This window comes from Erpetoichthys calabaricus, chromosome 15 (genome assembly GCF_900747795.2).
Source record: "Erpetoichthys calabaricus chromosome 15, fErpCal1.3, whole genome shotgun sequence".
In the NCBI taxonomy this organism is placed as follows: domain Eukaryota; kingdom Metazoa; phylum Chordata; class Cladistia; order Polypteriformes; family Polypteridae; genus Erpetoichthys; species Erpetoichthys calabaricus.
In genome coordinates, this window is record NC_041408.2 from 74,514,821 (window position 1) to 74,540,397 (window position 25,577).

The 25,577-nt window shown below is 38.8% G+C and overlaps 2 protein-coding genes across 2 annotated transcripts in view; both read right to left on the reverse strand.

The window, feature by feature from the left end:
• Positions 1–25,498, reverse strand: part of slc17a5 (solute carrier family 17 member 5) — a 52,103-nt gene extending 26,605 nt beyond the window's left edge. The window contains exons 1-3 of the mRNA XM_028820481.2: positions 25,136–25,498; positions 5,926–6,116; positions 1,781–2,014 (exon numbers count right to left, since the gene is read on the reverse strand). Coding sequence (XP_028676314.1) covers positions 1,781–2,014; positions 5,926–6,116; positions 25,136–25,217 — 507 coding nt within the window. The 5' untranslated portion in view covers positions 25,218–25,498. The remainder of the gene's footprint in view (positions 1–1,780; positions 2,015–5,925; positions 6,117–25,135) is intronic.
• LOC127525979 (uncharacterized) overlaps positions 1–25,577 on the reverse strand; it is a 340,677-nt gene that overhangs the window by 182,794 nt on the left and 132,306 nt on the right. The window lies entirely within an intron of this gene.

Below are 25,577 nucleotides of genomic sequence, written 5' to 3' on the forward strand. Positions count from 1 at the left end.
ATGTAAACACACTTCAAGAAATTCTAAGGAACTGTTCATGTCCTGAGCCATGTGACTGATGCCGGAGATACTTCTGGTCTCCCTTATTCATGTTCACCATTTCTGGTGCCAGCTTTTGCCAAGAAGCAATACTGTTCTCCAATTTGGACATTTCAGTTGTATTATGTTTTATATTAGTTCATGAAGTGTGCATCTAACACATATTGGTGTTTGTAATCCTCTTTCAGATTTTTGTTTGGAAGGGTTTCTAAAGTAAAATGTCTGCCCAGTTTATGTTACATAAGCGTGCATTTCTTGAACTTACTCCCCTCATAGTCCTAGCAAATCACAATCAGTAGATTATTTTGTGAAGTTTATTTAACATAACCTACTATTCCTTAACAAAAGGGATACACTAAACAAGCTTAACAAGCTGTAGTGTCATTGGCCCAGCCTTGTATCACCTAGCTTGCTTTTTTTTCCCCAACATCCACAGCTGGTCTCTAAGATCTACAGCCTCCAGTATATTAAGATATAATTTGTAGCTCTAAAACAAGGACTGCCAGTACAGACTGTGTTGCAAAGTGGGGCTGTTTGCTTGCAGTGGTAGGGTATGGCAGACGCTTTAGAGGTGAATTGAGTCCTTTTTTGATTCCTCTTTGCACATTTAGTATCTACCAAAGGTCCCTTGTAGTTAATAAATGCAACTTCAGTACATAAAGTAACCTAAATGAGGGATTTCACATCCTACACTTACCTTGACCTAGATTCTTGAAACTTGCATATATACAGATTCCCGCTGTACCAATAATATGAAATTGAAAAAAGTAAATAGTACATTCACCCATCTTTACATGCAGAACAGACAGTTTCAAAGACAGATTTTAAAATAAATATCTAAATATATAGCCTTCCAAGAAATTGGATTGGATCTATAAAAGTATTTTCTTTGCTACCAGGTCATTCATTTTTTCTTACTAATTTTCTAATGTTAACCCCCCTTATTAACACTTTGATGGAACGTTTTGCATACCAGTAACTATCCAGTCAAATGCACATTTTGATTTTTTTCTTCTACTGCTAATTTATCAGCTACTTCCTGCTGTTCTAAATCTTTTTGTGGATTTCAGCTATTGTACTTTCCCTGTTTATTTATTTTATTTATTATGCTGTTGTCCTTCTAAAAATGATATGTAACTTTCTGAACACCCATAAATGTAAATCACCATTGATGGTTTGATATAATCCAAATCGTAATAAGTAATATCATCTTCTGTTGAATTGTGCTCTGTACTTGTAATATTTATATTGCATTATTATATTCTATTGAGGATTACATGTGTTCTGTTCTATTGTATTGTATTGTATTTTACCCCCTTTTTTTGACACCCACTGCACGCCCAACCTACTTGGAAAGGGGTCTCTCTTTGAACTGCCTTTCCCAAGGTTTCTCCCATTTTTTTTCCTACTAGGGTTTTTTGGGAGTTTTTCCTTGTCTTCTTAGAGAATCAAGGCTGGGGGGCTGTCAAAAGACAGGGCCAGTTAAAGCCCATTGCGGCACTTCTTGTGTGATTTTCAGCTATACAAAAAATAAATTGTGTGGCATTGTATTGTATATACCATGATAGATGATGTTATTCACCATTTACACAACCCTACATATTAAAAGTAATACTTACAGACATTTAAAAATGCACAGCTAAAGAACACCTGTGTCCTGAAAAAATGTCACTGAGTTTTAGATAACCCTTGATGCTATGAACAAGGGGGACATTTACAAAAAAAAAACACTACCACCTACCTCTCCTATTCCTTCAAGAACTCTGACTGCTATGAGATATCCTGCTCCAAGATGTGCGGCCAGCGGAGTGAGTAGCGTGAACACTGCTGTACCCAGGATACCAATACCCAAAAACCATTTGCCTCCAAACTTCCTGGCCAAATATCCACCAGGAATTTGAGTGAATAAATAGCCATAGAAGAATGAACCAAGGATCCATCCTTGTGTATCTGCATCCCAGTCATATACAGGTGCCTGTCACAAAAATTAACATTAGTATTAAACACAAAGTCATAATTAAAAATGCATAGGACAGAGGAGAACAATAGAAGAACAATTTAATTAGGCTGAAAAGTGATGGTCAAGTCTCTTCACATGTTCCATATTATCATGCCAAACAATTTACTTATGCAGTTTTGTTTGTCAAACTGCCCATTACATCATCTGTTTATTCATTCATTCATCCTTCAGTGGCCAAATATGTGACTTACAAGTGTCTAGCATTTATGGTGTGTTTCCAGTTTGAGACATGGGTTCCAAAAATCACAAAATCATGCTGAAGGTGTGTGCATGTTGAATGCCTAGAATGTTCCTGTGAAATTAAGTATGACTTCATCCAATGTTACGTCTTGAGTTGATGAAGTTGGACTGGGCCATAGATGAAACCTGGACACCTTTGACCCAGAGTCTTAAACAACAAACAAACCAAGGGAAGAAAGATGTTTCTTTGAACCAGAGGAATTCAAAATCTCATACTAGGTGATGGTTTTGGGTTTGAAGGTTTGTGCAGCACTCTAAGCCCCACATCAAATAAAAAAATTAAAAAATGAAATATATAAAAAATGTGATCAGCATATGACATTTCCTACATAAAGCTATCATTTTGAATTTTTGATCTAAACACAATACATCTATACTAATAAAAGGCAAAGCCCTCACTGACTCACTCACTCTGACTGACTCACTCATCACTAATTCTCCAACTTCCCGTTTAGGTGGAAGGCTGAAATTTGGCAGGCTCATTCCTTACAGCTTACTTACAAAAGTTAGGCAGGTTTCATTTCAAAATTCTACGTGTAATGGTCATAACTGGAACCTCTTTTTTGTCCATATACTGTAATAGACTGCAGCTCGATGGCCGTGGGAGGCGGAGTTGCGTATCACGTCATCACGCCTCGCATGTAATCATGTGAACTGACTGTGAGCGCAGTACGTAGAAAACAAGGAAGAGCCCCAAAGAGCGCTGAAGAATACATCAATTACACAATTGAGAAAGCAGCGAATCAATAAGAAGCAAGCGAGTGACGCATACAAGCATATTCATAAGTGCAGCTACTACGGAAACAAAGCACGGTGTAATCCGTAATTTCAATTAAGTTTATAGAAATGCTCCCGCTGCCGTTTGCAATACCATATTCGCGACATACAAGTTTAATGAGAAGACACGAGGTATAAACGAGACTTTGGATCACTTTGTAACGGAGTTAAAATTGCTGTAGCGAGAAACTTTTAAGTGCCGGGTCTTAGCTAACATTAAATAAAGCCGTGGACATCGCAACAACACACAAGAGAGCGGCTCACGTGAACTGACTGAACGCAGCACGAGTGATCTATATATATGTAGATATGTATATATATGTGTATATATATATATATGTAGATATGTATATATATATGTAGATATGTAAATATGTATATGTATATATATATATGTGTCTGTATGTATATATATATATATGTGTCTGTATGTGTATATATGTGTGTATGTATGTATGTATGTGTGTATATATATATGTATGTGTATGTATGTATGTGTATATGTATATGTGTATGTATGTATGTGTATATGTATATGTGTGTGTGTGTATGTGTATATATATGTTGATATGTGTATATATATATATATGTATATATATGTGGATGTGTATATGTATATATATGTATATGTAGATATGTGTATATGTAGATATGTGTATACATGTATATGTATATATATGTTTACATAACTTCTTTAACACACTACTTCTCCGCTGCGAAGCGCCGGGTATTTTGCTAGTTCTCTATATGCTGTGTATACTTGACCCAATCACAATACATTCCCTATGTATAAACTTTTAGCAGGTGTGATTATCCCCGCAGAGCAAAATTAGCTGCTATAATTTTTTCTTCCTTCCTTGTCTACCATTTTATATAATAAAACTAACTGTGTTACCCAACCTCACCCAGGAAATTTCATAAGACAATGGGCCTCTGTTGTAGTACTGCCAGTTAATCAAGATGTATCAGAAGTACTGTGTAACTATTCTGCATGAAGTATTTGTATTTTTCTTTTTAAGCCAGGGGCTATTATTAGTTCACCGACACTCCTTGCTTTTGAATATGCCACATACAATAGCCAATAAGTGAAGCAATTCAGCTGTAGATGGAATTTTCATGTTCCTAGTGAATGACCTTGTTTTTTTTTTTTTTTGATGGAAACTACATTGTGTAGATAGTTGTAGTACTATAGTATTATTATTTTAAATGTTATTATTATGGTTTTGTCCTGAATGCCACAGTCAGACAGTAAAGTTGTAACACTGAATCATGGTTTAATTTATTACATCATTGATGTTAACAATCTGCACATTTGCACGGCTCATACAGTGAACTGAATATTTTAAGCACTGTACAGAAAAGAACAGATGAAAAGAAATAATATCGTGAAATTTTTAAAATGTCCACTCCCAGTATGTTGTGGCCACGGACGATACTTTTATTTAAGCTGCACAAGTGTTGAAATTGATGAAGGCATGTTGTCACTCCTGGCTTGTGTGCATCCAGGGATGGAAGAGGGCCGGTACACGGTAACACTTTATTGTTTCTGCTTTATAAAACAGAGCATAATGGCACATCGTGGTCTGACCTGCAAGGGGACACCCAGTTCTCCACAATATTGAATGTACTTTACTGCATATGGGGAAACACTTATTGCCCGTTGTTCGAAGTACAGTATATGTATAGAGGAGTGCTCGACAATCAAGTGGGGCAAACCATCCCTCCCCACTGGAATTTGAATGTATTTTAAACTGCATTGTGAAGAGTAAGAAGAAGCCAAGAGAATAAGGAGCACTACGGATATTACAGAAGGCCATTTCATCTTCTACTTCTGTCTTCCTCCCCATTTACGTCTGGAGAACCTACACCAACTGACAGCCACATTGCCTGGCACGCACTTGAACTTTACAGTGCTTTCTAATAACGTCCTCTTTGAGCTTCACTAAACTTTCATCCTTCCAGGCTGGAGGCCTTCATTTGTATAACACCATAAGCCCCATTTCTCTGGGAGATCCCTTCTCCACACGCGGAAGCTGAAAAAAAGGACGCTGTGCATTACTATAACCTACTCACTACTGTACTATTATCGACAAGTAAAAAAAAGAAAGGTGCGGCTAATTTCCTTTTTCTAAAATAGCACCAAATTTCAATCTAATCAGTCATAGAATTTCTTTGTAGATTTTTGGGATATTGCGTTTTTGTTTTGTAGGAGTTGTTTATACCCCTAAATTTCAAAATTTCCTTTCTTAGTGGAAACATACTACTCTGGATGTATAATCGTGCCATAGTTCTGCTTTTTAACTAAACAGCAAAAAGTGTTTTTGTTGATGAGAGAGTGGGTCAGTCAGTCAACTTTGTATTTTGTATATACAGATAACTGTGCCAAGTTTAATTTGAGCCGAGTAGTGTGCTACTGAGATGTGATGTGCACAGACTTACATCCTCAAACACACACACATATCACTCTGAAAGCAGTCAAATCATGTTCAGAGATGCTCAAAATATATACATCTGTTGTAAACTCCTGGTAAAAAGTTTTATAAGTTTTATAATCATTTCCCTACACAGATACCAGAATAGTATGCATACAAAAACAATACATTTTAGTGTGTTATGAAACCTTAGCAAAGATGACAGCTCTATAAACATTTCAGCATCTTAGAATATTAAAACAAATACATCAACAGAAAAAAGGGCAAACCCTCATTCAATACTTGGTTGACTAGACTATGAATATGAGGGAGGCTAGAGTTCAGAAGGGGACAAAAAATCCTCCAAAATAAGTGGCAATAAAAATAAAGAATGCATAAAAGCACACAAATAAAAACACAGAAAACACAAGAACTTACAGTTGTATTGTGCTGAATGACAAAGGAACTTGCATGTCCCGGGCACATATGTGACGCTGAACTGTTGTTAATAATGGTCTTAACCATCTCCACCATGGCAACACTGAGATTGACCCGTAAAGCATAGGCCATGAAGAACCCACAAAAGGAGAGAACAGCCAGGGAATAGCGAGCAGAACAACATGCTGGAGCTGAAGTAGAACAAAAAAAAATATATACACATTTAAATTGTACTTCTAGAATCTGATTTTCATTTTGTTTCCTTTCCAATCAAAAACCAATTGGACATATCAGAAGTGACAAAGTCATTCTGTCATCTTGTTTCTGATTAAACATTCTGTAACTTGAGACCATTGCTGTTTATATGGGTAATCAACAAAAAATAACATTTGTAATCCAGATTAAGCTAACTGGGGATAGTCTGAATCTGTAACACAGCAGTGCTAGGCTCTACATTAGAGGTCAATTTCCTATTTAAATGGAAATTCTTTAATGAGATGGCTGATTATTGCTGTTATTTTGAAGACTTTAAAATATAACACTAAAGTATAGTAAAGATTCTATGCATTGATTATCTATGTATAGGTTGAGCATCCCTAATCCGAAATGCCCAGGATTTTAGAATATTTGCATAAACATAATGAGATATCCTGGAAATTTTATATATATTTCACATATACCTTATGCACATAGCCAGAATGTAGTTTTATACAATATTTTTAATAATTTTGTGCATTAAAGAAAGTTTGTGCACAGTAGCATCTGCAGAATACAGTGATCCCCCGCCTATCGTGGAAGTTACATTCCAGACCCATCAGCGATAGGTGAAAATCCATGATATAGAAAGACCATATAAAAATTCTTTTTATAGTTTAAGAATTAAAATACCCCTCCCACATACTTTAAACACATGTAAACTTAAAACACACTTTGTAAACACATATGTGGATGTCGGGCTAAGGATATGAGTAACATCTCTCTATTATAAAAAAAAGTCTTGGCTAGGAGACGAGGCTTGATCTTCTCAGAAGACAGTTTGACATCCCGCGAGAGACATTTTAACATCACACAAGACAAGGCAGTGAGACAGAAGGACAGCTGCTGTGCAGGCTTTTAAATGATTGACACGCAGAGCGACAAGCAGAACAGGCATCTTGGCAGAAGCAGCACAAAGCCAGTAGCTGATCCATCCACTTCTGCTTAGCGTGCGTTCAGCTCCACCCCCTTCACAACGCGAGCGGAAGAGACGAGAAGTGGCAGGAGCGTAGCGCACCTCCGGGGGGTTTGAGCGAAGCGATCGAGACCAGATCATCTCGGAGAGACACTTTGATGACATGCAAGACTAGACATTGCAGCCTTTGGAAGCAAAACCTGTGAGACGGTGACTTTTGCATGTCACGCCCTACTTACAAACAATTTAAAACAAGTTCACTGACATCTAACCTAGCAATTGTTGGAATGCTTTTGGCAAACAAACTTCAGGTGCTCCCAGCTCTTAAAACAACAACATGCAGAACACGCAGCTTGCCAGCAGCAGCAGCAAGACACCAGCTGAACCGATGGCATCTCTTTAGCGTGCGTTCAGACCCCCCCTTCACAATGCGAGCAGCATTATAAGTGCCGCAACAAAGAGATTTAACCACACCCGGGGCAGGAAATAAAGGACAAATATTGTTTTTATAAAAGTTTTAAAGTAAAAATGAAAATAACGCATATGTAACAATTCCCATGAAAATAACAATCTCTTTAAATTGTTTATCTGGTAAACCACACCCGGGGGTGGGTGAGCGAAGCGGGCAGGGAGCAGAGCACCCTAGTAATAATAATATTAATAAATCCGCGATGTAGCGGGGGCGCGATAGCTGAACTGCGATATAGTAGGGGATCACTGTACCTGTATCAGCTTTTAAACAACAGCAACAAGAACAGGCTTTCAATCTCCATGTATGATGCTGCATTTTGATTAAAAGGTAAGCAAAAGAGAATAAGCAAAAACTACAGTGAGTAATGCCAGTAGGTCTGGTGGTGATGACGGTTGAAAAGACCTAGGCCCACAGAGCATCAGAGCCTATGTTCCCTCTACGTTGCACCATGCAGCACTTTTGAATCACACCATTCTCCTTCTCTCCTGCAGAACAGTATGGAAGTACCACGGAGTGGTTATTTAGCTTTTCACCCAATCCTCCTGAAACTCCACCGCCGACTCGCTCATTGTTCAAGTGTTGGTACATTGCTTGAAATTTAAAGAGGGATTGAAGAAATCAGTCATAAATGGGTAAGCACCAGCTCATTTAATCACTAGTTAAAAAAAAAATATATATATATATATATATACAGGCAACATTGGCAAGAGCCCCACGTGGGCAACTGAGGTCAGGTGTGGAATTTTGTATTTGAGGCATCATGTCTGCCCTCAAACTTTTTCAGACTTTGGAACATTTTGGATTTGAGATATTCAACCTGTACCATAAAAGTCAAATACCCAGCACTTAATGAACCAGAAAGGTCTATTGACAGGGAAATCGTGAGATGGAACAATTACATAAAAATGCTACATTACCAACATTGACCTGAAACCATTCCAGAAAATCCTGGAACTTGTTCTTGCCCTAACCATACCATTTCCTCGAGTGGGTACTTTTGATTTGTTTTCTTCCAGATCACCATTTCTGGAGCATTTACCAAGGAACAACCCTGTTTTCAATCTGTTCGTGTGTTTATTTAGTACATTTCATTGTTTGTAAGTCCTTTAGCTTTTGATGGGATGGGATTTCTTAGAAGAGATACCTAGTTTATTTAGACTCTGTATAGTATGGAGTGGCTACGGAGAACAGGCTGGGGGTGGGTAAGTCAAGCTCTACAAAGCAAGTACTGTATAACCAAAGACAATACAAATCAGGAATGAAAGCATAGTAAGGTAAACTTTCATAAAAAACAAAACAAAAAGCAGTGAGCTGCACAACATCTGACAGAAAGCATCAATCAAGACTGTAAGACAGTTGAAAATTTCTTTTTTAAAAGATTCTGTCAAATAGAAATTTTCTTTTACTAATTATCATTTAGAAAGATCATGTTCCAGTATAGAGAACATACTTGGCTCTCACTTTAAATGTAAAATCTTCCAGCTATTTCTGTGGAATATCATACACAGGAATGTGATCAAAAATCTTGTCTTGCACAGGCCCTAGTCTAATGTTACTCGATTGTTTACCTCTTTTGGATAAAAGCGTATGCTAAGCAGATAAATGTAAAATGTATTATGTTAATTATTGGGATATTTCCTTCTACTTGTATACCATTTTAACAGTTTTTTTTTATTCAATGTCTGTAATGCTATCTCTGTGTGTCGGTACTACTTCTATTTCCTTTTGAGAGTGTTAGTGTGGCTATGAATTCTGCAGTACTTGTTACATATGTGGGCATCACACTGGCACACTAGCTTACACTGCATGACTGGGGTCCTTGTGATGGACAGGTGCCCTGTCCAGGGCTGCTTCCTACATTTCATCCAGTGTTGCCAAGATAAGTTTAGGCCCTTGAGGACCTTAAAATGGACTTAGCACTGCTCAAAAATGTTACTTTATGTATGCTGTTATAAGCAGCAAAATAAACTAAACACTTAACCATGAAATGCTCTTATTTCTATTAGCAGGGTGTCAGAGAGTGTGCCATTAATGAAAGGAACAAGTCAAGTCAAGTTGGGGAGCATGCACTGGTACAGTGTGTTGCCGCACCCACAACACGGCGAAACAACTTGGGATACCGGTTTACAACCCCCCAGGCAGGCACGCGGTCCAGTCCCACCCTCCGGAAATGACCCTCTATCTGCCGCAGCCAGGTGTTACGTGGGCGACCCCTTGGTCTGGTCCAGCCACTTGGGTCCCCAACAATGAGGATCTTACGAGCCGGATCACCCTCAGGGAAATGCGCCACATGGCCGTAATGCTGTAATGGATGCTCCCTCACAGTGCAGGTAATGTGCCTCATTCGGGACTCCATGAGCAACCACTCATTCGACACAAAGTTAAACCAATGGTACCCAAGGATTTTCCAGAGAGACACAGTACCAAAGCAGTCCAGTCTTCGTCTCAGGTCACTGGATAGCATCCATGTCTTGCAAAACATATAGCAAGACAGGAACCACCAGGACTCTAAAGACTTCAACATTCATCCTTTTGCATAGATATCAGGAGTGCCACACACCCCTTTCCAGCGACCTCATGACCTCAGGAACAAACCTTAAGATAACCTGGCAAACACCACATCTTTAGGTTTAGGCCACTGTTTCCCAACCTCGGTCATGGGGGCCCACTGTGGCTGCAGGTTTTTGTTCCAACCAGCTTCTGTTTTTAACTAGGGGGCTCCGCCCCCTGCTCGCTTCGCTCGCCAACCCCTGGTGTTGTGAATTTACAAAGAGTGTGATGTATGAATGAGATATAGCATAGTGTGAAGGTGTAGATGACGCATATAGGAAGCAAATAAAGTTGTCTATGTCCAAAAACGGGCTCAGAGAGGTAGATGCTAACTTTATCTATGGTTTGTCCTTGTGATTTGTTGATGGTCATGGTCAAGGCAGGTCTAATGGGGAACTGTCGCCGTTTAAGTGTAAAAGGTAATTCCAGGTCAGAAGTTGTAAGATAATTGTAGGAATTAGAACAGTATTGTTAGCATGTGATTCTGTAAGAAGTTTTGCTTTAATAACATTGTGTGGCATGGTGTTGACGACTAAACGTGTACCATTGCATAAACCTTGTTTAGTGTTAAGGTTTCTTAATAGCATGATTATTGTTCCATTTTTAAGGCTAAGATTGTGTTGTGTTAATCCGGCTGGGTTAATAGTGTTCAAATATTCTAAGGGGAAATTAAGATGGTCATTGTCGTAATCAGAGTCAATTTTGTCAGAGCTTAGAAAGAGTTGTGCCACTCCAGTAAGTAATGAAATGACCTGGTTATTAATGTGATCAACAGTAATATGTTTTGGACAGAATATAGTTCGTTGTGTTAAAAGGGGTATTTGGTGTAATGAGATTGTTGTTCCAAATATCTCCGTAACTCTTTTGAAAGCAATGCGAATTGTCTGCGTATTTTAAGGTGGACTGAAGAATAGCCGAGCGCATGACATGTGAAACAATAGCTAAGCAGTGTGTAAAATCTCCTCCTAATAAAAGTACCTTTCCTCCAAAGGGAATATCATTATTCATCAACGTTTGTAGAAGTTTATCAATGGTGTTGAGTAAGTGAGTGGATGCCATTAGATGCAAAAGCAAATGAACTATTGTAGGATGTAATGCAGTTCATAAAGTTTTTACTTTCAGGTACCTCGTCAGTTAGAAGCTCATTATTGAACGCGTTGTCAGCAAACTGGCGCAATCGTTTAGCAGGTGTCTGTCGTTGATGTCCTTGATGTGAATGTTTTGTCTGTGCCGTTTGAGAGGCGCGTCGTTGTATGTACAGGAATTGGGACTTGCTATTCTTTTGCCGTAATCGATTTGCCTGTGCTGCGTGAGAAGCCCGCTGCATTTTACGGCGGTCATTGTTTGTACTGAGCCTTGCTTGTTTTTGTATGTCGGTTAGTCGTCCGACATGTTTTTTTTTTTTTCATGCGGGTTCGTGTGTTTGGTCCCGTCACTCGAGCCGTATCGTTTTGTACCCGTGAGCGTGAATTCATGACTTGTTTGTTCTTCAGCGTTATAAATATGGATAAGTAATAAGGAGGATTGTACTCACTGTTAATATTGAGCCTTTTCTGTGGTTGAACGGTTAATAGTGCATCAGTGTAATGAGATCGACCTATGCTGCATAATTTGAATGTGTTGAGATGACGTATATTTAATACGGACGGTTCGTTCAGTAATGGGGCTTTGTGTCTCATTTCTTATTTATGTTAGTGTGGTCGTGGGTCCGAGCTGTGCCACTCCAGGAAGTAATGAAATGACCTGGTTATTAATGTGATCAACATTAATATTTTTTGGACAGAATATAGTTCGTTGTGTTAAAAGGGGTATTTGGTGTAATGAGATTGTTGTTCCAAATATCTCCGTAACTCTTTTGAAAGCAATGCGAATTGTCTGCGTATTTTAAGGTGGACTGAAGAATATCCGAGCGCATGACATGTGAAACAATAGCTAAGCAGTGTGTAAAATCTCCTCCTAATAAAAGTACCTTTCCTCCAAAGGGAATATTATTAATCATCAACGTTTGTAGAAGTTTATCAATGGTGTTGAGTAAGTGAGTGGATGCCATTAGATGCAAAAGCAAATGAATTATTGTAGGATGTAATGCAGTTCATAAAGTTTTTACTTTCAGGTACCTCGTCAGTTAGAAGCTTCTGTAGATATGTAGGATATGAATGTAAAGGAGGCAGTCAAATTTGACCCTTTTGACAATAACGTGTAAATTCATTACTTGTATTGCCAGTTGTTTCTTCAGGGAAGTTAAGTGAATGACAATGATTGCAAATGACATTCATTAATCCCTATTGAATTTTAATGAATAGTGGACTCATTATTGAACGCGTTGTCAGCTAACTGGCGCAATCGTTTAGCAGGTGTCTGTCGTTGATGTCCTTGATGTGAATGTTTTGTCTGTGCCGTTTGAGAGGCTCGTCGTTGTATGTGCAGGAATTGGGACGTGCTATTCTGGAGCCGTAATCGATTTGCCTGTGCTGTGTGAGAAGCCCGTTGCAGTTTACGGCGGTCATTGTTTGTATTGAGCCTTGCCCGTTTTTGTATGTTGGTTAGTCGACCGACATGTATTTTTTTTTTTCATGCGGGTTCGTGTGTTTGGTCCCGTCACTCGAGCCGTATCGTTTTGTACCCGTGAGTGTGAATTCATGACTTGTTTGTTCTTCAGCGTTATAAATATGGATAAGTAATAAGGAGGATCGCACTCGCTGTTAATATGGAGCCTTTTCTGTGGTTGAACGGTTAATAGTGCATCAGTGTAATGAGATCGACCTATGCTGCATAATTTGAATGTGTTCAGATGACGTATATTTAATACGGACGGTTCGTTTAGTAATGGTGCTTTGTGTCACATTTCTTATTTCTGTTAATGTGGTCGTGGGTCCGAATCCTGCTTTTTGTGTATGTTTCGTGTGCTATGTCCGTAGTCTGTCCCGTTTTGTGTCCAATGGGTTTGTGTGGCGCTCGCGTCTGACTTCTTTTTTTTTGTGCTAGGGGGCGTTGCCTCATTTGTGTGTCGTGGGTCTCAATTCTCTTCTTTGTGTTTGTTTCGTTTCGCGTTTGACTCCTTTTTTCTGTGTGCAATGGGCGCCTCATTTCTTATTTTACGTTGCTTTGCATCCGGTTTCCGTTGCTTGGAAGGGGGATTTTGTGGAGGCGCTTGCGCAGTACGTCTTTTGCGGCTACGGCCCATGGCCGGATGTCTCTGCATCCATCCGGTTTACCATTCTCGGTTAGTAATATGGATTGGACTCCTGCTCTAATTAAGCGATGTGTTATTTCCCAAGTTCTGTGCTTTGGGAACAATATAGAAAATAGAAAACTAAGTTTGGTAAAAAAAAATAAAAAAATACACACATTTATATATTTATATATATATATATATATATATATATATATATATATATATATATATTATATATATATATATATATGTCTGTGTGTGTGTGCCAAGCGGTTATATGGGAATAATGTATTTTTTTCCTTTTAGCAATATTTTCATCTTGATTTTCATTCTACTTTTCTAGGTGTTCTAATTGTTTAATTAATCCATTATTTACTTATTAGTGGATCTGATGTTAAAGTACTTGCAGCCTTTGCTTATTCACTGTTGTTTGTCAGCGTGTCTGCTCTGCTCATTTTTAATTGTCATTAATAAGATATAACGAAGGGGAAAAACAGCACAGAGAAAGGGCAAAATATAATAAAATCAAAAAAAGAGAGTTAAGCATTTAAATCTATAGCAAAAGCAGAAATATTTCTAAATCTCTTATAAATGTAAAAATCATGTTGCAGTGCTTTTCAGAATGTAGAATACAGTAATCCCTCCTCCATCGCGGGGGTTGCATTCCAGAACCCCCCGCAAAAGGTGAAAATCCGCGAAGTAGAAACCATATGTTTATATGGTTATTTTTATATTGTCATGCTTGGGTCACAGATTTGCGCAGAAACACAGGAGGTTGTAGAGAGACAGGAACGTTATTCAAACACTGCAAACAAACATTTGTCTCTTTTTCAAAAGTTTAAACTGTGCTCCATGACAAGACAGAGATGACAGTTCTGTCTCACAATTAAAAGAATGCAAACATATCTTCCTCTTCAAATGAGTGTGCGTCAGGAGCAGATAATGTCAGAAAGAGAGAGGAAAGCAAACAAATCAATAGGGCTGTTTGGTTTTTAAGTATGCGAAGCACCGCGGCACAAAGCTGTTGAAGGCGGCAGCTCACACCCCCTCTATCAGGAGCAGAGAAAGAGAGGGAGATAAAAACAAACAATCAAAAATCAATACGTGCCCTTCGTGCTTTTAAGTATGCGAAGCACCGTGCAGCATGTCGCTTCACGAAGCAGCTGCACAGAAGGGAGCAACGTGAAAATAATCTTTCAGCATTTTTAGATGAGCGTCCGTATCGTCTAGGTGTGCGAACAGCCCCCCTGCTCAATCCCCCTACGTCAGGATCAGAGAATGTCAGTGCAAGAGAGAGAGAGAGAAAAGTAAGCTGGGTAGCTTCTCAGCCATCTGCCAATAGCGTCCCTTGTATGAAATCAACTGGGCAAACCAACTGAGGAAGCATGTACCAGAAATTAAAAGACCCATTGTCCGCAGAAATCCGCGATATATATTTAAATATGCTTATATATAAAATCCGCGATAGAGTGAAGCCGCGAAAGGCGAAGCGCAATACAGTGAGGGATTACTGTAAAAGAAAAATAATCACAGCTAATTAAATGAGATCAGTGTTATCAGGTGTTGTCACTGATTGTTAATCTGGTTGGAACAAAAACCTGCAGCCACAGGGGGCCACAGGACCGAGGTTAGGAAACCCTGATTTAGGCCGTAAATTAGTTATGTTGCTTGGTTTCCTTTTTGCATTTCTGCACTTTGATGGTTTTCTTTTATCCAAAGTTAACGTACACACAGAAGATATATTTTACAGGCTGTTTATCAACTATTTTTTTAAATAACCAAATGCATATAATTAAAGAGACATTTTCATATATCAAAACCTTGTTATGAAAAATATTTTCTAAATCACCTTTGAAGGTTATTTGATAGGATTTCTTTAAAAAACTGCAGCAGGACCATATGGGTACAACTTTAAACATTTTATACATTTATAACATTTTTTTATCAAAAATTAACTTTCTTTGATGGCCTGTGCTTATTTAGATTATTAATGACAAATACTCTTTACTTGCTAAAACAGAAAAAAGCAGACCAAGAACAAAAATGTATGGGCCTACAAACAACTCTTTCAGCCTGAACAGTGTGTCATTTACTTTCCAAATAGGCTGGATTGCAAGGATGCCTCCTAAAGAAGATACTGTAAGCATTACTTCCCTCAGAAGACTGAGAGAACATCAAAGGCACACTGCAATTACCTGCTGGGGAAAACACTATGTGTCTGCACATCAGCTTGTTGCTGCGCCACATCTCAACAGGGAAAGAAAGTGGGCCTAAGAATAGGTGGAAATAAACCGCATATGTCATATATGCAGCATAGTCAGCACCACCTCCCAAATTTCACAGAGAACAAAAACAACAAAAAATTAAGATATATGTGAAGTAACAGTTTCATAGAACTACATTATAAAAAAGCAAATTAGCCAGAAATCAACAAACATGTCACAAGACAACATCTGGCTTCCTTTATCAGCTCGGAGCCAAAAAAGAAGAAGAAATGTGAAGGCAAAGTAACAAGACTAAAGATTATCTGTGTCAGGGGCTGTAAATCTTAGTCGCACAACTAATTTTACCACTTCTCTCAGTCTATCAAATAAAGTGGTGGTTTTTGTAGACATTTCCTTTGCATTGTAAAATTCAAACGTTGCCACAACAGCCATGTTGAGGACATTAGTAAGTGTTTTCCTCTCCCAAGTGAGTTTCGTTTCTTATTATTATCACACACTACATATTACTATTACAACACATTAATAAACTTCTAGTAAAGGTATACTAGAAAAAGGTATTAAAGGTAAACTTTTAATAAAGGTCCTAATGTTTGGGTTAAGGCCTGAATAAGTGAGTGAGGATGTCCTGCAATGGACCAGCAGATCATTCAGGAATGTACTGTATGCTCCTGCCTTGACAGGCTCGGACACACAGGACCCTATAAATAGATGAGGTGTTTGATACTGGATAGATAGTCATCCCCTTGTTACCTATTACAGTAACTTTTCAAATCACTACACTTCATATTCCACTTGACAATTGTCAAATTGCACAGGATTTTGCTTCTACACAAACTTGAGGTGGACAGATTCTAGAAACGCTGAACCTGTAAAGTCAAGTGCGGGAGAGGGGAAAATGTTCAATCTCTATTTCATATGTTTCACACAGGCATGAGCAGAATGGAGATTGGCACCAAAATGATGTAAATCCAGACAAAAGAGAGTGGTGTTGTACATAGCCAGAATTACGGAGTGATAAATCCTTTACTGGTATTGAGTAGTAAAACTGATGTTCTGGAAATGTGCTACTAACTAAGATTTCAATTAACATGTACAAGTCAGATAAAAAAAAAAAAAAAAAAAAAGATGACGTATATCTCTTTGGGAAGAACTCTATAGTAAGGCAGGGGTCAAGAACCATAACAGGTCTATATCCACATCGGTGATTAGACTTTGTGCTTTTTGAATGTCCTTTACATTTGAAAGAGCGCACAACACAACTGTAGCAAATTATTTACACAAATATCAAAGTCCTCCATAACACACTTCATTTAAAACAGCATTTTATGTTGATTTTAAAAAAGGCATATGGAACTAAATGTAAGTAACATCTAATGTGTTCACTGAATCAGGTGTAACTGTCATACAACAGGCATTAAGGGTCAGGATAACTTACAAAAAAATGATAAAAAAAAAAAAACCAGGAAATCCTCATTAGTATTCCATAGCAGTGGCCCACTATGTTGGGCTTGGAATGGTTTGTTCATCCCACAAAGCACACAGAGCACAGCTGCCAGTTATTTAATGGGCACCAGCAGGCTGGTAGTCCACTGAATGACAAACCACTTGTAAAGTATAGATGACTGTTGTGGCCACGAGGCGGTGCACATGCTCCCCAAACCCGACACAGACAGACACCAGGCACAAGTCCAGCAACACACACGGGTTTTGTTTTGATGCGGGAACGGTTTCCCCATTTTCCCACCAATTCACATAGCACTTTCTTTTCTTCTTTTTGTCTCTCTCTTTTCTCAATCTGTCTCTCATCCACCTTCTCTCTTCCTGGCCAGCTTTGTCCTCTTCCTCCAGACTCTAGCTCCCTGAATGAAAGCAGGCAGCTCCTTGTATACTGTACCTGGGAGTACTCCATGTGGCTTGTTAGCAAGTTCCGGAAGCACTTCCAGGATTGGCAGAAGCCAGACAAAGTAGGGCTCTGCAGCTAACCCCTGGCAGCACCCACGGAACCCAAAAGTGCTGTGGCAAACTCCAACTCCCACAGAGCCCTGTGGGAATCCATTGCATCTCTGCAACCGGGGGTGGGGGTGGGTGGGGGAATCTGCCATCTAGCACTCTGGGGGAGATAATGCCCTGGGCACACACTCTCTCTCCCTGTCCTTCCATTACAGGGGCAACCCGGCCAACCCTCATACTGTGTAGACGAAAACTAAACTGAAGGTCTGGACAAGCTACAGATGAAGCAGCCAGGCAGAATAAGTGAGAAACGCAAAAAAACAAACAGAGAAGAAGTGTTCTCTTTATCTATATTTATGATTTAGATGAAGATCTGGTCAAATTTACATAGATATTCAAACAATTCCAAAGTGTTCACAAACCTAGTACAGAGCAGGTACTCATCTGATAGCCATCCCTGTTTATCTAAAGGTCAAAGTTTTATTTTTTATTTTTTTAACTCTGCCATCTAGTTTTACAGTTTCTCAACTCACATGATCAGAAAGTCAACAGATATGAAGACACATGTCTGTTGTCACCCTTCTGTTTTTTTCTTTACACATTTCTCTTCTGCATAGATGATTTAAAAAACCCACTAAATCTCTGCATTTGTGCCTATCTGAGCGACATTATAAGGTTGCCATATGTTGTTGTCGTATGATTTTGACAACTAAATGAGGGGGGAAATGATATGTGGCTGCAGAAGCACCTTGTAAAGCTGATTTGAGTACAGCAGTCTCAAGCAGTAGTAGGACACACAGTCTTAATTATTCTTAGCTGCCTGTGAGTACAAATGACCTCCTGAGCAGCAAAAATAATGCAGGGGGATACACCGACTTGCTAGAACTAACACTTTATTGTATTTTGATCACCTGCGCACTGGGGGCTTCTCATTAGAAAGCAGTTTATTAAGCTACATTACACAAATCAGCATTTTTTTGATGGACAAAATGTATCTACATGCTTACTGTATGTTCAAGTTTCATGTTTTTGGCTATATATAATAAATACAATGTTAATCTTACTTGCACTTTTTCACTTATACAGTATTTAATACAATGGAAGAATATGAAACAGTAAACAAAAGGGAATGTGTCCAGGATAATCGCACAGTATACAATACAGCCTTACAACATACAATTAAATATAAGAAAAAAGAGTCAAATATAAAGAATACCTAGTACATCTTTGCTGTTCATACTTATGGCCAAAAACCTTCAAAGAGAAACAAAAAAAATGACTGGCACAAAATAAGTAAAATCAGGAGTGGTCTCCCTTAGATTTTCACGTATACTCAGATATGGGGATGGATATTTGAGGAGTAAACCGCAAGACAATGATTACATTTTTTATTATGTACATTAAAGAAACATCAACATCAAATCAATAATAAACTGAACAATTATTATAAAAGTTAAGTTGAATAAATCTGCAACTGTATAAATAAAAGGTAAAGTACTACTTCCGGTTAACGAAAATAACCCAAAAGTTGATAGAAATCTATGTTTTGTACCTAATACTTGTACACAAAATTTGGTTGACCTAAATGAAAGCATACTCAAGTTATCGTGTTTACTTACACACACACACAATTCCAAAAATAGTATTTTTGGACTCAGGGAGGTTTAAAATGTCGAGATTCATCAAAATCTCGAAATTGAATTTTTGGAGGATTCCAATACTTTCCCTATACTACGTATACGAGATAGTCAGGGAGGTCTAAAACGTCAAGATTCATCAAAATCTCGACATTGAATCTTTGGACAATTACAATATTTCTCTATACTTCATATACGAGAAAGTAAAAATGCAACCAGGCTAGAAAACTCCACATTACACAATGCTACTGTCTAACCTAAACATTATCATACAGGAAATAAAATGTAAAGCTAGTTTTTAGAATATTCTCAACACAAAATGGCCATTCCAAAAATACATGTCTTGGGGAAACTGGCGACTACACAAAAGTGTTGCTTTAAACATTATTATTTACTGCCTTTCTAAGTGAGTATTTTGATTATTAAAAAAAAAAACAGTCTTGATTGAAGGTTGGGTGCGTTGAAAGTCTGGATTCATATACGAGACTGGTTATTGTCAACATGGAGTCTGCCCATTCTCAGTATGTCTGTGTGGGATTTTCTTCAGTATTTCCCATCTGTACCCAAAATGGCTGAATGGACCGCTGACTTAGTCCACTGAGAGAGAGGGGGTCCTGTGATGGATTGGTATTCTTTCATGGTGCTACTGGATTCAATGTAAGGTCCCTGAATTAGATTAACTACTTTCAATTTACTTTTTTTTTTTACAAGTACGACTGCTTATTAATGTAAAAGGAATTAAGTATGTTTAGTACAATGAGATATTCATTCATTCAGTAATTAAACTAGCTTGTCCAGTACACTATCAGAGTGGGGCCACACTGGCTATACAGCAGGAACCAAGCAGAACAAGGACATCAGTTCCTCATAGAGCACATTAACACACAAAGCTACAAACGGAGAATGTAGCCAACCTAGCCAGCCTTACCTGAATATAAAATTATATTGGAAATCATTTGGGACTTTTAGTTGTTTTTTGTCCATGATAATGTACTGTAGTATGCCCTCAATTTCACTTCTTTACGTTGAATTTCACACAACTTGATTAAAAAAAGCACAAACATAAAAAAAATCCAGTTTGGTAATTATATTAATGTATTTATAAAGCTTGGGATGAATTTTTTTCCACATTCCCTACTGCAAGCTACACTAGGTTTTTGGTATACATTTTCATTACCCAAGATCCATCAAACCAGTTCACTTACTATTTAAACAAGCTGTTCTTTCTAACCTGTGATTATATGTTTAACGTCCACAGTATTTGTTACTGTATCTTCTTTTGTTTTTATCTGGAATTACGATGGCTTACAGCACCACAGCACTGACTTTGAATCCAAACACACAGGTCTGGACACTGTCTATATGCCGTTTGCAATTTTTTCCTGCGTCCGCTTGTTTTTGTCTTGTGATACTCCAGTCATTCTCTCACCCAATGCAGAAATGAAAAAAATAATACAAATTACAGAAATAAAGTGAAATCCTGAATAAAAAAAAAAAAAAGCAAACATGAGTATTTTTGAACTGCTTATAAGCCTAGGATGGATATTTTGAAATTGGGCCTGCAAGAAAGACTGTCAAACATGAAGTGCCATAAGTAAAATTATTTGATCTTCAAAGTACTAATATATATATTTTAGGTCAAATGTAAGTAACCTCAACAACATACAATAACATCAACTAACATTCTTAAGCCCACTTAATACAATTCAAGGTCAAAGGGGTTCTCCACAGATATGGGAACAACATGCAAAGAAAGAGTCCCATTTAGAGATGCATTTCTTTTTAGTGTCCTGCGGTGGGTTGGCACCCTGCCCAGGATTGGTTCCCTGCCTTGTGCCCTGTGTTGGCTGGGATTGGCTCCAGCAGACCCCCGTGACCCTGTGTTCGGATTCAGCGGGTTGGGAAATGGATGGATTTCTTTTTAGTATGGCCAAGTGCCGATATTCTACTAATATCGCTAGTCTGTGTAAGAATTTCATCGCACTGTGTACAAAAGACAATAATTTGGATCTTGAACTATTGTTTATTCCTCCCAATAGCTCTGTCACATCTTCCCAAACTGTATACTGCTGTGCAAATGCAAGGCTTTGAACTTATTTTGCTTTGAAGTTTGGGATGGTCTGTGCAGGCTGTGCCTGTTCCTTATTTGCTCAATCCTTCAGCATCACTCATCTCTAAAATCGCACCAAAATCAGCCAAGCAAAAAACACATTGCAGTGCCAAGGAAATACATGCAGTTTGGTTGAATATTCCTTTAATTATTCATTATTAAAAAATATAAGAGAAAAATTCTATCCTATAAGTTATGGCACCCTGCAGGCACACACAGCACTACTGTCATAAGATCATACAGCTAACAGGACCACAACCTTTAAAAGTCCAAGAGCATTTTATGGGGTGAAACAGCATAGTTAATGCCACCATAGTTCCCATCACACAAAACAACAGAAAAGTTGCATATTTTTTATCGGCATTAACAAGTTGGAGTGTATTACATGCAGTAGAATGCCACACAATTCACGGCAAGCATTGTCATAAAACACACTAGGCCAGAAAGAGGACAAGCTTTATAAGAGGACTACCGATGAAAATTCAACAACCTGAAAGCCGCTGTGAAGAAATGACACCTGAGACGTGCAGTTTAAGTGAATAAAACCTTCTAGCACCTACCCAAGGAGATGAGCTTAAAATGGCTGCATACTGCAAACTGCTTGAGATTGCAGAATGAAACTAAAGAGGCAACTAGTAACAAAAATTGGTCATTAAAGGCAGGTATTGATTTTTATAATCAGAATATGGTTGGATGAGGAAAAAACAGCATCATAGTGATACTCCAACAATGAGTTTGGGGAAAAAGTATATTAAACTGGGGTGCCAAACATTTCTGGCTTTGTGGGCTGAAGTGAAGCAGCAAAGGGGGCTAAAAGGTTTGTTGTTGCCTACTATAAAGGTTCTGTCTGTCTAGTCATGAGATCCAAAGAGTTTCAAAACACACTTTTATCAAAATATAATAATGTAATTTGACAAGCTCACATGTCAGTAATAAACCCAATTTAATTCTCAAGTCACTCAAGCCAGTGGAATACTCAGGTATTCAAATTATGAAAAAGAAATTTAAAAAAATTAAAAAACCACAGGCGCCTCTCACTTTAACGTGCAGATTCATGAGAGCGTTTCATTTTTTGTCTTATCTGCCAAGTCCTGTGACATATCTTCTAATGTGGCACTTTACAATATTATGACAGGCAAATGAGTTTAGTACCTCTGAATGTGCTCTATCACCTTCAATCGCCATTGCGCTATGGTGTTGCTCACTTTTGTGGCACTCCTGTGCGTGCGAACCTTTATGATAAGTGCTTTGTAATAAAGATTTGCATCAAAGCAGTCAGCCTGTGGCACAAGATATAAAATTAGAGATGCAGATGGGAGGGGAGCAGTAGAGGAATTAGAATCTATATATATAATTCACTAAGCCGACAGGGCACGCAAGACAACCATGGGATACGCACGACATAGCCACGCCCACAAACTCAGAGACCCGCCCACCAACTCTAAGACCATGGGATACGACGACAACTCACAGAGCCACGCCCACCAACTCTAAGAGCATGGGACGAGAACGCCTGCCCGCCTGTCTGACTGTTACCAGCATTCACCGCAATGTACTGGAGTGTAAAACCATAGCAGCTGCTAACTCACAAACTGTCCTTATTCCCCGGGCCACATCCACCCTGTCTCTCAAGGCATTCACACTGCCGGAAGACAACCACGGGATATGTGCTCATGTGCCCGGACACAACAACTCACCAAACACCGCCTCAATCGCTTTCGTCTCTGCTACAGTCCACATACACCTCTGAGCCACGTTGACTTTTCATTATTCCTTTCGGTTACGATGCACGACCGTGTCCGCCATCGCAAACTGTTTTACATGCTGCATACAGCGATTCGCAATCGCGACAAACATGCTTCTTCTTAGAGAGAGAGAGCGACACACACAGGCACGTGAGAGAGAGAGACAGACAGACACACACACACACAGGCACATGAGAGAGAGGGACACACACACACACAGGCGCGAGAGAGAGAGCTGGACGCATAAGGTAGGAAGGCAGTTAAAGAATGCACCGGGCTTGATTTTGTTTTCACTTCTGTTTACAGCGATCGGTTCGTAGCGTGCATTGTTGCAATGTTACTTTTCTTGCTGGTTTATTAAATTACGGATTTTTCAAATGTTCATTTTTTTCCCTGTGCTTAAAACTCATTAAAAAAGCGTTTTTACCGAGCAGTTCGTAGCACTATAGCGCGAACTCTTGCAGTGTAAATTTTTCTCTGTTGTTCAAGGTTTTCTCAGTGTTATTCAATGTTCTTACATTTAGTTTACTATTATGCTGTGCATTCTATGGTATAATCTTCTATCTACATATATAATTCACTAAAGCAGCCGACCATGGCAGGCAAGACGCAAGACAGAGCCAGTTTTGAGTCATGGACAATTGTATGATGCTCTCTCCAGAGTTCCATCATTTCATTCACTCGCAGTCGTATCCTCAAACCCACCCCACTTGGACAACTGTGTCTTTCAGGAAGTGTTCACCCATCAATAAATAATTATGCGGTGTATGCTACGCCGCGGGTTGGCTAGTAAGAAATAAACCATGTCAGTCTTTCAGAATGTTTGCTTTTCATTCAGTTGCTGCTCATAATAGATAATAACAAATACTGCCTTTTCCTGTATTTATGAATTTTGTTTTTCATTTCAGTCATTTTTTTTTTTTTTATTTATCAGAACGTCAGTAAAATTGAAATCTTCTACTGGGTTATTTTTGTTACCTTTTGTGAAAGTGTGTGAGAGAATGTTGGATGTTAATGTAGCAAAATTAAACTCTGATATGAGGTACAGAGTGGTTCTGAAGAAATTGGGGAAGTTCATCTTCTTGCATGGTACTGATCAGAGAAGGTAAGGTAGACTGATTCATTCTAGCAGGTATGAGTATAAAGTGTGTTTTCAAGAAGTCCTGGGCCTTGTCTGCCACTTTGACTATGAAAGGAGACCCACTACCTCAAGGAAAACATTTCTGGTGCAAGTATGAAAAGATGCATGGTGAATGAGTGGAGTGGAGTGGAGTAATCTACAACAAAGTACCAAGCCGAATTGAAGCAGACACACTTAAGGCTTATATAAATATCTGTATTTTAGGATGCTTAAGCTATTAGGTAATCGAACAAGGTTGGCATACCAAACAGTCTCTTATCATTTGTAAAATGCATGTACCATATAAGGGTTAAACGTAGAAAGGTTGTAAAAGCTTTAAGTAGACAATACTCTGCTGAATGTTTGTCATTTCTGACACAGATCAAGATGAGAGGAAAGCAGAGTTAATGATGGCACTGACAAGATTTGTGAATCTGATAAATAGGGTGACGTTCAAGAGCATATAGAAAACAAATGGGTGGGCATTTTTTCAAACAGTTGTAAAATATGTAAAGGTTTGTTGTTGTCAAACCTGCAACCTCTCCAACAATTTTTGAATCCACTTATAGGAGTCCAGATTCAAACTGAATGGGCAGACAGTAGGAACCAACCTGAATGGGTCACTAGCTCCGCCTGAGGCACACAGCCACATTAATACCTACACCCCGATTATAGTCACCAATTAACAACCAGCCGCAGCGTTTACCGGGCTTTTTCAAGGAACTTTAATTTTTTGACTGAATGAGAAAATATTTTACTTTTTTCCCTGTACCTTAAGTAAATATCAAGACCTGTTTTATCTGCTTATTCCAGGCATTTGCGCAGTTTCAGAGACTATCTGTGACAACCTGTGACAGCAGGGACAACGGAGGGCGCGTCCGTTTGTTAGTCAAATACGAACTTACAGATGACACTCAATGTACCTTCTTTACATATTTTGAATGTGACAAAGAAACCGTGCCCGGATTGGACTTGAACACCAAGAACCTGGTGCTCTTCCCAATGTGTCAGCTATGCATTCCACCCATTAAAATCAGCACACAAGAGACGCTTACCTTTAGTGACTTTCAGAAAAGGCTTGCCGCGGAGCAACGGGTACTCGTTGTCATCCGTGTCGCTGTCTGATCCACTATACATCGTGGTGTACCGGCTGTAGAAGGCGCATAGACAAACGAGGTGTCAATCGCTTCGAATGGGAGAGCTAAACTTTATTGTGTCAGCTGACCCAGCGGCGACAACAGGAAGTGCTCGCTAGTGCGCGTCACCGACGCCGCCCGAATCCACCTTGCCTCTGTGGATTTGATATTCTCTTTAAGTGTAAAGAATCTTCAGTTCTGAAGGCAGCAGCCTAGTAGAATTACATTGAACAGAAGGAATAATATCTAAGATTGCGCACAATATTCCGTAAGTACGGAATTCGAGAGCGCGCACGTAATCACGTAGGCAATTTCGGGAATCTGGCGCGCTGAGATTCGCGGAGAACGTGGAGCTGGCGAA